We start from the raw sequence: 18,470 nt of genomic DNA, 5'->3' as shown, positions 1-18,470 counted from the left end.
TTGAAGTACTCCAGAATAAAAACATTCCGACAAGCATATAAGTAGGGCCACATGCAACCGTAAGCTGGATGAAAGCAGAGAGAAGGCAGGTTGTGCCTTCATGGGACCCAGACTAAGTGTGGCTCCTCCAGATTCCCTGGGAAACTTATTGTAGCACATAACATATTCCTAATTTTTATAAAGCATTCTGAGAGAAAAAAGAAAGAATAAAAATACAAAGAAATGAACAGAGGAGCTCCTTTGTGATCATTTGTGAAGATATTTCATCTCTGCAAAAAAGGTAATATCACCTCTATATCAAGAAGACTATGTCTGCTTACCGGGTAACATAGAATCAGGTAAATTCAGACCAGATTGGATCTAATATCAAGTGTCACATCTAATTTTCAAAGCTGAATTGTACACACATAGTTATCAAAAGATCTTTATATGATTTGAGAGAGGAGTAAAATATTTATTTGTTGATTCTAACCTTCAGTTTAGGTTATTCATTTTAATGACTCTTATTATAAAATTTACCAGATATGTACAGATAGCTAAACAATTATTTTAAGGGAATTGTAATAATTTTAATAGTAATTTTTGTCCCTCAAGCATGTATGTGTGTGCACACACACAAGTAAAGTCCATACATTTAAAAAAAAAGTTTGCATATTTACCAAAGGCAAAAACGTTCTCCCCACTCTCCACCCCCCAAAAAAAACAAAACAAAACAAAAAAACACCTCAACCAATCAACCAAAAAACCTTCAAAAAAAAAAAAAAAAACAAAAACCTACAAACAAAATAGCTTGTTTAGTTGGTTTTTATTTGGTTTTATTTTTAATATGCAGATTGATTTCCAATCTGTTACAATAAAATAAATAGGTAATGAAAAATTACAGAAAAATGCTCAAGATACTAGATATTTCATAAAAGGACAACTTCCAGAATGTGACTTTTTTCTATTTTTCCTGTATATTCATGTTACTTTACATAAGCAGCAGAATTTCTTTGCTAGTTTCCTATGTTTGCAAAGACAAGAACTGGTGTTAAACTTGTTTTGTAATGGGAGGAAACCTACCAGCACTATACTTGTTAAAATGAAATTAGTAAAAGAGAATAAGAAGCTCATCCTACAGTCACAGATAAACTAAACTATGTACCTTTTAATTTGGGGAGAGAATTTCAACACAAATACTTAAATGCTTGCCTTCCTTCCAAAATAATGCTATTCAGCTCGAAAATTGCTGCATAAACTTCTTGCTCAGAACGAGAGAGGCAGTTTAAGTGTTGGTCCATTAATTTAAAAGAAAAAAAATCTGAACTTTCAGGTTGTTTTAGAGCCAAATTAAATCAAACATTTTTGTGGTTCCAAAATGTTCTGATAAGTGTTTTTTTCACCTCTCACTTCTGGCTACGACTGGAATGGAAACTGCCTGAAATCTCCCTAGTAAGCCTGTCCTGTGAGATTTCTAGCAAGGGTTTTTTATTTGTTATTTATTTTTAATGCAAGAACCATTGGAAATTCAAATAAGCCCCATTTATGCATCAAAACTGAAACTCTGAAATTCCACTGTGGCTTACAGTCCCAAATATGACTGTTTATGGTTTCCACGCACTTGTTTCTCATCTCTCAAGCATTCTTGTTCTTTCTCACATACCAACATACTTTCCACCATGGTCCTTACTTACAGATGATTTAAACTGTCCTGGAGAAGATATGAAAAATTGCTAGTCAAGCCAGCAGGCTTACTGAAATGACAGACTGGACAAGACCCAGGAGACGCCATGACTGAATCTCAGAAAAGAATCTTATGTATTGTATTTAACCCTGTATTTCAGCAAAAGCCTTTGCTGCTCTACTGTCTGCGAAGGGGAAGGTTCTCTATAATTTTTAGGTGCTGAAGTGTTATTGAAACGAGTTACAGATTTATTCCTTCCTTCTGTATCTGTCTCATTATCACTGCCTCGTTCGGCTCATGCTTCTCTGGTCATGCGTTGCATTCAGATGGTTGGTTAATTCATCTCTTCTGCCCTTCAAATCAGGGTTGCATCTGCCACCAAAAATCAACAGGGCTGCACATATCTATGCTGAAAGATAATCTGGATCAGTAAATGTGATGAATAAGTAGAGCATTTTGAATACTGTAATGATCTGTGATACAGTTTTTCTAGTATTTGAAAGTGAGTTACTGCTCATAGATTTTGTATTCTTACTTCTCCAGTTTCGGATGGTGTCATACTGAGCTTCTTTTCCTGGGTTCTCCTTGATTCCATAGAGTTAAAACCTGAAAAAAAGACTAAAAGCCAGAGAAAAACAAACAAACAAACAAACAAACAAAACCAAACCAAACCAAAACAAAAAAACACACACACAAAAAAACAAACCTAAATGAAAACTGACTTAAGTATATCAGAATTTTGTGCAAAATCCAGCCATTTATACATTGACATTACTGTTCATTTTAAAGGTATTGGAAGGTAACAAGGCAAGGTGTTATGACCATGAAAAATACAGATTTTCCTGTCCTTGAACTGTTTAGACCCCATAGTTTCCCCTGGAAATCTGAGGTGAAACTATTTACTCATCAAAATTTCTCAAAATGTAACCAGAGCCAAAGAAACATTTTATATCTGGATGTTTTATGAGTAACAACATGAGCATCCCATTTGAATTTTATGTTGCACTTAGAGCTCTTCATTTCATTGACAGTGTTTTGTAATACTCCACAGAGTATGTTTTATTTCTTATGTTGGGAAAAAAAAAAAAAAATCAACAAATTGAGATAAACTACCCAGGCTGGCTCTCAATTGCTGATGTGCAACCATGATAAAATCTGGCCTGTAAATGTCATTTAATCTTTTGTCTTATTGTTTGCAGGATCAAAGAGAAAGGACCTATTCAACAGTGAAAACCAAGTCCACTTCAGCTTCTATTAATAACCTAAAGCCAGGAACAGTGTATGTTTTCCAGATTCGTGCTTTTACTGCTGCTGGTTATGGAAATTACAGCCCCAGACTGGATGTTGCCACACTTGAAGAAGCCACAGGTAAACAATTAGATTTATTGAAAGTTTAACACTTTCAATAGAAGTAGTAAGTAAAGCAAGACAGGAAAGAGTCATAGGTAATATTAAAACTAGAAAGAATTGAGTTCTTCAGGAAGGTGGATTGCTCTTGCTATATTTTGAAGAATAAACTTCAATTAATAGTTTTACCACAGAACTACAGATTATACTCTCCTAACTAGCTGGAAAGGATTTGTAACATATCAGGTTCTTCTCCTCTGATGTCCTAGTAACATCAAGAAAATATTTTTTAATTCAAATAAACACCTCTTTCCCTCCACAAAAGAAGTGTGTATGGTGACCTGAATAACTCTATTAGATTCTTCTGTAACTGGGTAGAGCAGGGGAGAGGAGATTTCAGCCCACAGAGGCATCTCCAGGTCATTTTTTCCCTGTTTGATTTCACACACATAATCACAGAATGTTATGGATTGGAAGGGACCTCAAAAGTTCATCTAGTCCAATCCCTTGCTGGAGTAGACTCTTCATAGTTTTGTTTATGTGTGTGTCTTGTTTAAGCTGTATGTTCATCCTCAGTGTCTTTTGAGTTCATTGGCTAGTTTCAACTTGATTTAATAAAGAAACAGAAGTCTCAAAGATACTAGATTTCTCATATAATAATGTGTAAACTATGTAAAGAAAAAAAGTATGAAGCTGAAGTACAAACTCTCTGAGTACAGTGCACCAGAGAATGTGGCTGTGACATCTCAGCAGAGGGATAACACTTCAGGAGAGCATGCTCTTTCCTTAATGCTGAAACCAATTTTGTTCCTTTATTTGTCTAAAAATGACACTGATACCTGTTTTCCTCACTAATGTAGATGTGAGCATTCGTGATTAGAGAAAATCTTCCGCATTTTGGGTCTTCAGAAAGAAACTCTTCAATCACTGAGACCTGGCAGCCATAAGCCCACTCTTGAGAACGGCCTGTGTCACTTGCAGCTTCACCACTCTGTCGCAGACAGCATTTGATTATGCTTTTTTAGGGTCATTTGCTTCATGTCGACCTGTCACACAGCAGATCAGCCAGATATGGAGCTGAGAATACTTAGCCAGCAGGTTGAAAGGGTAGGGATGCCAACCTTGCTCTTTACACTTTTCCAGAGTATCTAAGGTGTGGATGCACACTGTTGCATCCGATTAATTGCAGCCAGGTGCTGCATGAACAGTTTGTAGGTTTTCTTAAAACACAGTAGTTGGGTCTTGATTCCAGCTTGGTTCCACGCAGAATATGTAAACTATTGGTAATGAAAAAGACCACATATCTAATAGACATAATTGAAATAGTAATTATCATAATAGCAGCAATAAACTGTTATTACTAATATTATTAGCTCTGTGTCTGATAGCATGCTTTCCATCCACAGAGTTCTGCTTTAGAGTCAGTAGCAGAATTCCCATTTTACAGAATGAGAACATGAGGTACAGCCAGAAGTCATTTCTTATTTTGAGTAGATTGCTGGAAAACAAACTAAAAGTCTGTCATAATCTGTCATAGGTTTCTGCTAATTATCTAATTTATTGTCCATAATGGTTTAAAATTAGCAGACCAAAATGTTTCCACAACATTTCCTTAATTATGTAGGTAATTTGTATATACCAAATGTAAGCACAGTTGTAGCTACTGAGGTTAGCAAAGATAATTTCAGAGGTAAAGTCTTGACTGGAGTTTGACCAACATATGGAAGATTAGGAAATTCTAGAATGAATGCATCGCTGACCATGCCCATGTACCCTTTTTCTGACTCAGGTGATGAAAAACTGCATATAAACTAGGGAGATACTTGGCCAGTACACACAGCAGATTTTTCTCTTGTCACAGGCCAGCTTTGTGTTTTGACGTGCCATATAAAAGGTTCTGTACTGTCATTAAAGAACATTTTAAAAGTGATGTATTTTCCATTATCTTGAGAGGACATTGTAGAATATAATTCTCATCAAGGAAGATGTAAAAATACATCATATGTTGAATCCCACCTATATTACCAGTTGTCCAGTGTACCGTGCCTCCAACTTTTTCCAGAGCTCAGATAACATCCTCGGCCTGCTTCCAGAATGTGCCAGGACCTAAAATCTGTGAGGCAGTTATGCAGAGCAACCCACTCACACACATCAACCTCTATGCACTTAGCTCAGCTGCTAGATTAGGTGACAGGCTGGGGTCGGTATTTTTGCTGGCTGTCTTATATGGATACAGCTTTGCACCTTGGCTGTTGTGACAAGATGCTGCCTCTTCTTGACTTCCAAGTGAGGTTTGCACTGAAGTTCAAAGAGAGAAAGGAACTGTTTTAGGAAATGCTGTATAGTACATAAATTTTACTTTCCCATGTTTGGGAATGTCTGCTTCGATGGCCTGGTGATGTTACAGGAACTGAGTTGTGTTACGTATGCCCCTACACTCTTGCACGAAATAGTGGCCACTGATTTCCTAAAAGTCCCACAAGTGGGATATGTGCAGGCCTGCAGGAGCATCCTACTGATCTGGGTATCTCAGAAAGTTACAGCTACTAAAATATAAGGATTTTTTCTTTAGTTACTCAAAAATAAGCATTTGTTCTTTTCAGTTAAAGATCAATATGAAAAATGAGATCTTCCTTATCTGCATTAGCTAGAACATTAAAAAATTACAAAGTTTCTTTAGGAATTGAAACTGGGCAGGGAAAGGAAATTTCCCCTCAATTAGTATTATTCTGTATCTGTGTGGAATAACAAGGAATTTGTTTTTTTGAGGGGTGGAAGCAGCTGGTACAGGTCAGTGTCAAATACATCATGTTGATTGGCTCATTTCTCCCAGGACAGATCAAATAAAAGATTGGTTTGTTTGTTTCTATGGGAACCTCTTAAGCCTGTAACAGGAATCTGGTTCTGTGGAATTCATAAAATCCTCATGTAGACATTCCTTTCAGTTAACTCTGCCAGAGTTAACCGTCCACAATTTAGTTAATCAGCTGTCAGTTGGGTTTGCTTTTTTTCCCCCCTTTCTTGTCTCTCTGCTGTTTCCAAATGACTCACACTTTCACAGTCCCTTGCTCAGGATCCCTGCCTGATGTCTCCTCCTGTATTCTCAGTTTCTTGGGCTATATCCTCTCTGTTACAAACCAGCAAAGCTCCATAACACTCAGCAGAGCTGCACTTATTTAATGTGACTGAATATATGGCCACCTTCATTAGATGTTGGGCACCAATGTATTAATATTTAACAAACCTGGAGGTTTCTGAGGCTATTTACATCCTCAGTTTACATTGATGTGACATTAAAACGTTCGTATATATTAATAGCATTGGCATATCTGAATATAAAGAGCAATAATGTGTGGATATTTTAGCATGTAAATTCTCTGAAGCATGGAGAATTCAATTTTGTATATGTGGAAGCACCTTTTTGTTCCTAACAGAAATGAATAAGTAATAATAGCAATTTATAATGATTAATGGCAGTAAGAGATAGAAATATGCTAACTAGGAAATATGTGTTAATTGATAGTGTGTCATCTCAAACATTATTCTTATAGTTAAGACACTGGTTCTTTGGATACCCTCAAAGTCACATCAACCAGTTTTGGGCAGCAGGCTAGAAGAAGAACTCTTCAGGGATTGTTCTCCTACTCCCCCCCTTTACAGAGACATCCAGGTCTTTCCTTTCAGAAGGAGTCAACCACTGAGCAAAACAGAAGGCAGCACAGCTGTAGGAGGGAGTGGAAGTGGCTGGTGCTGGCTTTTGGTTAATGGCTGTGCCACTTTGACCAAATCAATTCCAACATAGCTCCTTTTTACTCCCTGTAGACGATCATTAACTCATCCCACATTTGGATGACTTTCCAACAGAGGCCCCTTTTCAGGCTAACATTATCAATTTAATAGTTTCAGGCAACTGAAAGGTAAACTAACAGTCTGCAATTCATGAACGTTTACTTGATTTTTTGCAGTTCCTTTTTAGGGAATAATTTTAGACTAATCTCTACTCTGTGCTCTGTTTGTAGCCACAGCTGTTTCCAGTGAACAGAATCCTGTTATTATCATAGCTGTGGTTGCTGTGGCAGGAACCATCATTCTGGTCTTCATGGTGTTTGGATTCATCATTGGGAGAAGGTATTGCACCTTGTATAGGCACAAGCACATCTGACTGCACTCTTGTGATTTCTTGAGACATAGGCTAATCTGCGATGGTAATTTGCAGAACTCAAACAGAAGTAGTTTTTAGTAAGGACCATTTTCATTTAAATCCCTTTATCAATTATAGTTTGTACTCTTTGGCAAGACATACTTAAATCAAGATATTCTTTTTGTCCTATGTAAATGTGCTGTAAAAGGAACCCCTAGTAGGTTCTTTACCTGTACTCCTAAAAGTTTCTTTTTCTGTTCAGTTTTCCTACGTGTAGAAGTCTGACATTTTATCTGATCAGCCTTTAAATGACTTTACATTCAAGAAAAAGAAGCACAGCAGTAAGTTTAAGAATACCATCATGTAAAACAGTGTTCTACTTTCAAGTTCTTTAATCCTCTGTTTTATCCATAGAAGCTTTTCACCAGAACTAGAATTTTCTCTTTAGGACCTGTCCCAACTGGTATTTGGTAGAAAAGCTTTTTGATTAGAACTGTTCATGATTTATTTAAAACTCTGCTGTCAAGAGAATTATAGCTGAAACTTTCAAAGGGCTTACGGGAGTTAGGTGCTCAGTGCCTAAAAATCTCAGCCCGCAAAGCTGATGTTGTCAGGACTTTAAATGTGAGGAAGCAAATCATTATTTATGAGTAAAACTGACATTTTTCTTTTCAGGCATTGTGGCTATAGCAAAGCTGATCAAGAAGGGGATGAAGAACTTTACTTTCATTGTAAGTGTTTTGCTTTTTCCCCCCCCTCTCAAAAATTACCAACTGCAATACTAAAACAACACTTAATAAAAGAGAAAGCCATAAGAAATTCAAAAATGCTGTGTAAATAACAAGTGGGAAGTTAGACACTGTGAAAATGTGACCTAAACCAAAAGAATGCAGATTAAAGTCAACGTTGCTCACACAGACAGTTTTATTTCTATACATGTGTATGATATATTGTTGTTTTCATTTTGCCTTTTTTTTTTTTTCTTGGTTGCTTTAAATACATGTTTCACACCATCCTAATGATCCCTCTAAGGTGTAGTATTTGCGAGACCTTTGGCTAAGTGACTGTATGATCTTTACCTCAGGCAAACTTCAGATTAAAAAAGTATGGGTCTCTGCATCACCTTAACAATGAAGCTGTTCTGCTCAGCAGCTGTTTTCTGCTACTGTGAATACTGTGGCATCAATATTTACAAAACATGAAGCCCTTAAAAATAGAATATTTAATGTGAAAAGAAAGGTGAGCTACTTTATTACTGTTCTCTGTTCTAGAATCATTCGCTTAGTGAAGAATAGCACCTAAAGCCTCTTCTTAAAATCACAGCTACCACCCGAACTTATGCCAGAACCCTGGAAAAATTAAATAAAATGCATCTTTCTTTGGTTAATGACAACTAAAAATTTAAGGGGAGAGGAAGGCTCATGCAAGAATAGTTTATTTTTTATCAAAATACCTTTTAAGAAACTTTATTTTAGCCCTTTTTCATTTCACTTGTAATATCATTTTGACTTGAGAAATTAAAAATATTTTCATTTCTTTTAGAATCAGTCATTAGTTCAGGAAGTATGGTAAAACTAAATTCCAAAATTATTTTTAGCATCCAAAATCACATAACAGAATTAAACTCCAAGTTCTGACACAGAACAATGCCTGGGTTTCCAGTCTTCTCCCATACCTCCTATCAGCAGAACTTGACATTCAGTCATGGTGTGATGTATATAGCCTTTGTTGTCTACCAATAATTGCAAATGTAGCTTAAATCCATCAGATTTTTTAATGAAAGCAATATGTTTTATCTAATTTTACATATGTTAAAATCATGAGAATGTAACATCACGTGGAGAATGAAGTACCCACTAGTCACAAATTTATCGCATCTTCTCAATGCATGTCTCTTTAAATGAGTAGTTCTATCCAAGGCTCCAATCAAAATCAAGGTTTCTGTCTCACCTTTCTGCCCTGAAAAAATCAGATCAGTGGGAATTTCTTCATTCTCCCTGAGTTTGGATGTGTTGCTACCTAAATCATTTATTTGAAATGCAGTGAGTAGCAAACTAAGTAGTGACATCATTGCAGCTTTAGTCAATCAATTCATAATCTCTGCAAGAAAGGTGGGAGATAAGAATGGGATAAGAATTATTTATCATGCACTTTGCAGTGCAGTTGATTCTAAAGAATTCATTAAAAGTCTGATATTACTTAAATGTTTCTATTCTGGGAGTGATGGATATGAAATTTACCTCTCTTAGATGCATTGTAAGCTTTTCATGTCTTCAGAAGAGCTGCTTTCACTTTTAAAATCCCCATTATGTCCTTGAAGAAAAAGATCAGATATGTATTCTTGTATGTCAGTATATAAACAAAAGCAATATAGTAGTTAAATAATTCCTTTCATCTCCATTATCGGTGGCATTTTTTGTTTCAGTGAAAGTGTAAACAGATTAATATGAAAGTTGCTACATAATGATTCATTGTTGATCCAGAAATTGCGAGATTTTATAAGTTTTCATTTTGATCATTTGGCTTTCAAGAAATCTGGTTATCCAGCAAATCAGTCAGAAGAGCTAGCATACACAGTCTTTTAAACTCATAGCACCAAATAGAAGACACTTTTTGCCAAGCTATTTTTTCATCATCTGCTGATTGAAAGTTTAGTGTTTAATTTTATTTGATAACCACGTACAGAATGAGATAGAACCCAGTGCTGTGGACACGAACTTGGTCACAAAGCTGTGAATACCAATTTGGTGTCCTTTTGCTTCATAACATCTAGACAACCCTCTTCTGTGTGGTGGTATCAGATTGAATTTTCAAAAATGTGACTTATAACAAGTGCTTAATTAACACAAAAACTTACAAGTAACCATTTTTAAAAGCAGGTTTTAAAGTACTGTGTTTAATAGAGTGTCAAATATTTTGTTTCTGTTCTCTTCAACTCTCTGTGACCTTAAGTTATACACTTGAAGATACAAGTACAATGCAGGAGTTTAGTCAAGCAATTCAGATTTATATTTGGTTTCCTCCTACCATTTTCTTCTAACAATGTCTTCAAATCCAAGCCAGCATTATTTCACATTGGTATGCCAGGATAGCCTTGGTCTGACAAAATGTTTTATGACAGCTTGAATAAAGAACCATCAGAGACCTTTTTGAGATTCACAAGGTTACCTCCAATCCAGGCCCCTTATCACAAACACAAGAGGATGACTCCTCCATCTCCCTGCCTGAAAGCACTATCATATGAGGTTAACCTATTACTTTCTTCTCATTTTCTCTAGTCATTTTTGGTTTTAAGAAATAAATATTCATAATTTTAAAAATTTGTAGCACTATAAGTACAACTGGAAAAACATTATTTAAATACATAATGTGGTAGATAATAACATCTGGGCAACATTTCAAATAATTTTTCTGGATATAAATTTGTTATATAACTCAAACATTTTCTCTAGCTTTTTCCTTCTTTTGAGGGCTTAGGGTATTTTTTGGTCACTAATACCGTCTGAAACATAAATACACATGATTGGTACAGTATTTTTCAATAGATGTTAAAATTTAAAATATTTTATGTTCAATTAAAAGATTACAAAGTTACCATATGTTTTGTATTGACTTTTGATCCTGTTCTTGTGTATCAGTATATCAATTAATGGAGGAACATTCTTGTATTTTCATAATGAGTTTTGATTCACTGATTTAATTAAAGCTCAGAACTGTAATCCCTGTGAGCTGAATTTATTTCATAAAAAATGCTTGATTAATAGATTTCCAGCATTCCTCTTCTTTCACCAGAAGTTTCTACTTTCAACAGAAGTTTCTACTTTCACCAGAAGAGGAAAAAATAATTTTCCTGAATCAGCAGCTAACTAAGGGAAAAAACTACATACCGGCCAGAGCTCTGTGCTGCCTGAGTTGCACTAAATGCTATACTGGAGAAAGAGGGAGCAAAAAACTAATTGCACCATATTATTCACTTAGGTGCTTGAGAGAGGGAATAATTCTGCTGCAGAGCCCACTTTGCCTTCATATGCCTTTACAAGTTGACTACAAGTGTTTCTTATGTTCATATTTTAGTGCAAGAAACATAGCTAAGGATATAAATTCTGAGTGCTGTGAATAGTTCAGCCTGACTATTGCCACAGCATTTAAATAATACTATATTCAGTAGTTTAAGCAAATTGAAGTAGATGGAGGAGACTTTCAAATCCCCCTAGAAGACAGAGATAACATAAAGAAACCCTGTTTACACAACCTGGGAAAAGAAGATATGCTGTCCTTAAACAGAAAAGAAAGTTTCACCTCACCTGCTGCTCTTATACCCCTTCCCCTGCTTTGTTTTTGCTTCCACTCAACCCTTGCATTTTATTCCATTGAGCACTATTTAACATTTATTACTTCTTTCACTTCAAGTTGGAGATGCAGATGTTAATGTTAGTAATTTTTAGAGATGGGATTGTGTAGTTCTGTCAGCATGCTTGCAGATGACGCCTAAAACTAAAGTTGCCTCTCAGAGCGGCTCTGACTCAGGCAGCGTGGAAGCAGGTTCACTCTTCCAAGAAGCACTCTGCATAATGAAATTCCTGGGCTGACTGCACAATAAGTGCCTTTGCTTCATCACAGTCATGCTTTCTTACATCATTACAGTTAAATTTCCAGGCACCAAAACCTACATCGACCCTGAAACCTATGAGGACCCAAATAGAGCTGTCCATCAATTCGCCAAGGAGCTAGATGCCTCTTGTATTAAAATTGAGCGCGTGATTGGTGCAGGTAAGGCTGCCGTGGCTTCCTGATTCAACTGTTCCATTTAGCCAGGATCGAAACTCATACATCATAATGACAGGCAAATAATTATACCTCAAGTATAGAAGAACTTTTTGCATTTGCCAGAGTGGTTAAGAGCAATGAAGCTTTACTCGCCTCTAAAATGTAAAGACAGAGGGAAAAAAACCCTACAAAACCCAAATAAATAAGTAAATGAAGAGCCTTGCTTGACATTGAAATCTTGTGGGTTTCTAATTCTGTATCTACTGTTAAAAATGTAATTGGGGGGGGGGAGTTTTGCTACATATTAAAGGCATTAGGCATGAGTGCAAATTCTACTTGCTTTCCTTTTGCAAGAGGGCTTTTTGACCTCTGAATTTTTGTTTCTGTACGTAAGGAAAACTGGCTGCAGCACAAAATCTTAAATAGAGACTAGGAAAATCTTCCCTAAGGCTGTTTTTTGTTCTACCATTTTTCTTTGTGATATTTTAGGAAATACAAAAAGTTATTGTTTAACTTCTCATGACTGATTGTAATTGCACCAACATTACATTGCTTTTCTTCCTCTTGAACTGTCTACCACCTACTTAAGACATGGTGTTCATGCTCTAAAAAGTCAGTTTCATTTGTTTGCATTAATAAGATATGTGACATTTTTATTGCACTAGTCCATGTAGTAAAATTAAGTTTCCATGAGTAAGAAAAATATCAAATACTTTGGATTCCTGGAGGAAATGTTCTTTTGCTTTCCTGTTGTTTTATGAAAGTATTAGTAGAATACTTTTTAAATCACCCTGCAGTTTGGTATGCACTGTAAATTACATACTGTGGCATTATTTAAAAAGAGAAGAAATATATCTAAAACAAGTTGGTTTACCTGTATTAAAATCTTTACACTTAGAATTTACAATGCCTCCTTAATGTAACCTCACTCATGTTGAATCATGTCTTAATCAAGGAGTAGTACTGTTGAAATTAACAACACTGCTGAGCAAATTATTACTTCAGATGAGTAAGACCATAAGAATCCAGCCCTTGCTAACTAATAACTTTTGTGATGCTAGAATGGCAGCGTCTCTTGTAATAAATACATAATATACAATATTTAAAATCAAGATTAGCATAGAAAAATTACTGAGCTTTATCTTTTGCTTTGAGTTAAAAAACTATCAGCATAGCAACAGCTCAGAGCACAAAGATATATTCAGTTGGACTTTGCTTATGCCTTCTGAGCAAAACGTTGAAAACGCTTCAGTTGCAAAGAGTATACAGTTTAAAATGTATTTTCACTGTTGTGACAGAGTAATTCCAGAATGTTAATTTTGTTGACTGCAGATGAATTTATTCTTGAGTACGAGTGATAGTAAAAAACTAACGTGTCATTAGTCATACTGAAGAAAGTTAATTAGAAGTGCTATGGTGAATAGCATATTGTGGATGGGGTTTAGCTACGGCTTTAACCTGTTGATGTAGATACCAGACAGGAGTGAAATGAAATGCAGTCCAGGAACAACAGAATGTTAAAGACCCAAAGAAGCAGCTGAACTCACACATCAAAGAAGAATATAGAATTTGTACTAGTGACAGCACCAGAAAAGCCACTTAGCAGTCTCAATACACATCAGCAATCCTGGCCACGTCAACTATCAGACAAACAGGCTGCAAGTATGCTTGTGCTCAATTTGCATGAGGGATATGTGCTTTCCTTGCCAACATTTTCATTACTACCCTGCTGTGGCCACCTGTCAGACACAGAATATGGTGTCCACTATGTTGGGTCCTTGTTCATACCACACATCCTTTGTTTCAGTCTCTTTCTTGTTGACGTGCTGAGCTAGTGGCTGTGTGACTGTCCTGTATTCCCTCTCCTGTTGTCATATTTTGTGGATCCTTTTTGGGCATCATTTCAGCTGAATATACTATTTTCTTCAGAATAAAAGTAGTGCAATGGCTAGCATCCTGGCCTGAAATGCGTAACATCCAAGTTCAGGTTTCTGGTTTGTCTGAGTGTGAGTGATCTGCTTTTGGAAATCGATCAAAAACAGATCACAGAGAGCTGTAAAGGTGCTAAGCCTTAGCATCTCCTGTGCCAAGTATCCTAATTACCTGGATCTGAAGTATCACATACACACACACACACGTTTTGTTTTCAACATGGAACAAAAAACAGTTTTGGAAGGTACTACTAGAGAACATTATTATCCTTTAGTAAGTTCTTGTGGCTAGGAGCTGTGAGCCAGGTGAGTGGTGAATTCATTAACAGTCATCCATAATGCTAATGAAGTACAAGTGGGAGGTCAAGGCACCAAACTAAGGGCATGAGCAGCTAGTTGTTATGTACGTCACAGCTGTGCCTCATGGTATTCATAGCTATGAGATGGAAATTCACACAACACCACCAGTACCCAAGGAGGGTTGAGGCTAATGCCTCACCTGTGCAGGCAGGAACAGTTGTACTCTATCTAGCCAATTAGTTCCGGTACAGCACAGTGTTAGCAGAGGTATATGGAGTCGATCTGAGCTAACCTTAATTCAACTAGTATAAAACAGAGAGGAATTCAATTCTGCATGCAGTCATCTCCTGTGAGATTCATAAAATCAGCCATGCTGAGTGGAGATTTGCCTGAACAAGTTGGTAGGAAATATTAAGGTTTGGCCAAAGTTCTGCACTTCTGTCTGGTCTGGAGAATGGTGAAGCCAAGGCTCTGCTTTTGGGGGTAACAAGAGAACAGTAGTAGTGGAACGGTGGCAGTGTCCTAAACAGAACTCATCCACTAGGACACTTCAAACATTCAGGCATTCAGCCCTGTTTCCAGGCATACCTCTCTCTCCACTGCCAGCCAGATGCCTTGACAGTGTGTATGAGCACTTAAGTCCTGATGCCACCAGGTTTCTGAGGACCTCAGCCTATGTCCAAAGGAGTTCTTTAGTCAAAGTCTTTATGTTAGTCTTTCCTCATACAAATCATTTTTTTCAGCACTCGCCCTATAACATGTCTTGGATATAGGTGTGTCTGCATACTTGTGTATACTCAATAGCTTAATGTTAAGGCACTCCATAGATATGTGGGAGATAAATTTCTGACTTGATTTGATTTGGAAGAGGGACTTGGATCTTCATCTCCCATACTGCAGATAAATCTAAAAAGTACCAGATTATCAAATATTTTTGCGATGAATCTTTTGCTTTTTAGAGAGATGTTCCCCTTCATTCAGTATATGTTACTAACGTTTTCTCCTATATATTTCAAGACATTTTTCTTCCTGGCCACAGAATGGGAGGTCTTTATTTTCCTTTCTGGTGACATGGCTGTGAGGCATGGGACAATCCCTAAATCTTTCACAGTCTCAATAGTAGTGGTATTTATCTCCACATCTCACGTGCTTCCATGCGGTTGTTGGGGCTTTTTTTTTTTCTGGTATTGTTGTTGGCTGTTTGGCAATTTTTTTCACTTACTTCTTCAAGTTCCAGTTGTCTGTTAGTTTAGAAGCCTTTTACAAACTTCTAGTGTATGCTTGTGTTTGTTTAATGTAACAAAATTATTATAAGTCACACCTTTCATTTCATAATCTGCAAAGTAAATTATCCTACTTGAAGGTAATAATGTAGTGCTTCATTTAACACCATAATGATGTTAAATTAAAAGTAGCTCTGAGAGAGATGCCTTTTGAAAGAAAAAAGCCCATCGGATCTAAAGATGGCAAGGAAACCATGTAGAGCAGAATTACATTTTCACTTAGAAATGGTATTACTATTTCTGTAATAGTATTTTCTTATGAAAACTACTTCATATTTATTTCCTATTTATGAAAAAATGTGACAAATTACTAACAAGTCTTATGAAATATTCAAATACGAGTCTTGTAGATTGACTTAACATGAAGTGTTTACTCTGTAAGGTATTCAGTCAGCAATTCATTTAAAGCACATGCCTGTCTTTGTGTTTTTAAGTAATCCATTTCAAATATGAACAGTCACATGCTAAATTTAAACACATACTTAGGCGGCTAGTTGAATCAAGGCCTAAGAGAAATATTGATATTCTAGTTGGAGTAATTCAGCATTGATTTATTTCATTTTAGGAGAGTTTGGTGAAGTGTGCAGTGGGCGTCTAAAGCTTCCTGGCAAGAGAGACGTTGCAGTAGCCATAAAAACTCTGAAAGTTGGCTACACTGAAAAGCAAAGGAGAGATTTCCTGTGTGAAGCTAGCATCATGGGACAGTTTGACCACCCCAATGTTGTTCACTTAGAAGGGGTTGTTACCAGAGGTAAGCAGTGGCTCCAACTGTCAGTCAAATAACAACATAATGGCAGAAATTACTTTAGGTTATTCATGGTCAAAGATTCAAATTAAGCTGCACACTCGTAATGGATTTTCTCCTGATGCGTAACTAACTAAAACAATACTTACTTTATGGTACAACCTGAGGAAAAAAATTATGATGCATGCATGATTAAAAGATGAAGTACTTTGAAATATATAATTTTTCTAGTTTCATTTAGCCTCAAAGACCATGCAGAGAGGTAAGGTTTCTTATGTCCTTTTATATTATCTGAAGTGTCATTATTCCAGAGTCCTGTTCACACAGCAGGAGTTAGGAGAACACACTGACATTTTGATTTGTATGGTTTAATTTTGTGAATCATGACCACATTCCACACAGACATTTAAGAACTTATTAGAGCTCAGTAACAGTGCTGGAGGCCTCAGAAATGTTCGTTGTCTCATTGATTCAGTCCTTCAAAGGAGTACCATGTGTTTTATCAAAAAAAGGCACTCCATTTGCGTTACAGTTTCTCAAACAAAATATGTCTTTTCTTTCAGGCAAACCAGTCATGATTGTAATAGAATACATGGAGAATGGGGCCTTAGATGCATTTCTTAGGGTGAGTACCAAAATGAAAACATACATAAACATATTTTAAGTGATATGTATGTTATATTATATGTTGTCACCTTTAAAAATGTGGGTTTAGATATGTGCCTATATAGGTATACATGCATGATATTCATATAGTTAAAATGCTTTTCAGGCTGAAATGAAGCTTGACAACTACTATGAGTTCACTACGTTATTTCAGCAAAACCAGATCAGAAATGAGAGGATCAGACAGGACCACATGGGAACATTCTAGGAATCTAGGTGATTTAATGTGGCATAGACATGATGGGTTTTATTGTTGCCACCACCTGAAGTTAAAACTACTGATACCTAAGGCCCAATCTTCTGCCTCTTGTGTGAAGAGTTTTATTGTGTCAGCATGGTAGAAATCAGTATACAAGGATCACTAAATGAACTATGGTTGTGTATAAGAGAAGAACAAAGGAAAAAGCAATGCAACTTCACAATAATTTAGTATTTTTTGAGTGTGTGTTCTAAACTCCTTACCAGATGTACAAGACAGTGTGAGATGATATATAAACACCCTATAGAGAACAAAAAGATTATGTTTGTTATATTGTTGTATCTCTAAAAGGAGATAGTCCTTATTCTCTTGATACAAATCATTATGCTGAGAGATGAAGAGCATAGAGGCAAACTATAAAGACCTGTGCATCAGGTAATCTCTCTTAGAAGAGGCTTGTCAGGACTTAGCCAGAAATGTATAGTGATTAACAAGTTTTGTTACTTCTAGTACATTAACTACTCATGTTTCTTAACTGGATGTACTGCTTTATCTCATAAAACTTGGGCTTGAAATGAGTTTCTTTGCCCCTGGATGAATTGCCACAGAAGTAGTAAATAAGTAGAAAGCTGAAGTTGTGAAACTAATTCTTATTTTTCCTCTCAGTCATACTAACAAGAATTGCTGCTCCTTTCTTCCCTCCAGAAACATGATGGGCAATTTACAGTCATTCAGCTAGTGGGGATGTTGAGAGGAATTGCTGCTGGAATGAGATATTTGGCCGATATGGGATATGTACACAGGGATCTTGCAGCACGCAATATTCTTGTCAACAGCAACCTTGTTTGTAAAGTATCAGACTTTGGCCTTTCCAGAGTTATAGAAGATGATCCAGAGGCTGTCTACACTACTACCGTAAGATAAATCGATGGGTTTTAGTAGTTTTGAGTTGTGGTTATTAAGAAGCAGCATATCTTAGAGACAGTATAGATAAGAGAAATAGATAAATTGCTTGAGAAATATTAGCTAGTCAAATGGAAAAGAATCTCTTTAGAAATCTGGCTTGAATTAGGGACTGATAATTTTGTAAGAGCATTAACTTTACTTGGTAAAGTTCTAAAAACTTTACACAGTATCTTAATTATTCCCTTCCTCATGATTTTCTGTTTGAACAAATATGGAAGTTTTACCCATAAAAATTTTAATCATCTCATTTACTATGAGTCAATTAAAATATTTGTAGGCTATTACTGTTTTTCAGACTAGATTTTATCGCACAAAAGGTTGACTAGCTTGAGGCTAGGCTGTGACAAAGCTCAACTCCTGTATTTTCCCTTGCTTTTGGGTGGGACGCTTTTCTTAAATAAGCATTCACTGGGCACACTATGCTCTTTATTCTTTTGTTTAGCCAGCTCTACTTTCCCACCC

The 18,470-nt window shown here is 36.3% G+C and overlaps 1 protein-coding gene across 7 annotated transcripts in view; it reads left to right on the top strand.

Moving 5' to 3' along the window:
• Positions 1-18,470, top strand: part of EPHA7 (EPH receptor A7) — a 161,173-nt gene that overhangs the window by 120,002 nt on the left and 22,701 nt on the right. For 4 of the 7 annotated variants that reach the window (XM_065056531.1, XM_065056527.1, XM_065056529.1 and 1 more), the window contains exons 7-13: positions 2,863-3,031; positions 7,030-7,138; positions 7,827-7,882; positions 11,796-11,921; positions 15,998-16,183; positions 16,741-16,802; positions 17,748-17,957. In XM_065056531.1, the coding sequence (XP_064912603.1) occupies positions 2,863-3,031; positions 7,030-7,138; positions 7,827-7,882; positions 11,796-11,921; positions 15,998-16,183; positions 16,741-16,802; positions 17,748-17,957 (918 nt within the window). The remainder of the gene's footprint in view (positions 1-2,862; positions 3,032-7,029; positions 7,139-7,826; positions 7,883-11,795; positions 11,922-15,997; positions 16,184-16,740; positions 16,803-17,747; positions 17,958-18,470) is intronic. The other 3 variants (XM_065056528.1, XM_065056530.1, XM_065056533.1) reach the window with 1 other exon arrangement.

This window comes from Columba livia, chromosome 3 (assembly GCF_036013475.1).
Source record: "Columba livia isolate bColLiv1 breed racing homer chromosome 3, bColLiv1.pat.W.v2, whole genome shotgun sequence".
NCBI classification, from domain to species: domain Eukaryota; kingdom Metazoa; phylum Chordata; class Aves; order Columbiformes; family Columbidae; genus Columba; species Columba livia.
The sequence above is the reverse complement of the archived record's forward strand: the minus strand, read 5'-3'. Positions and strand labels throughout refer to the sequence as shown.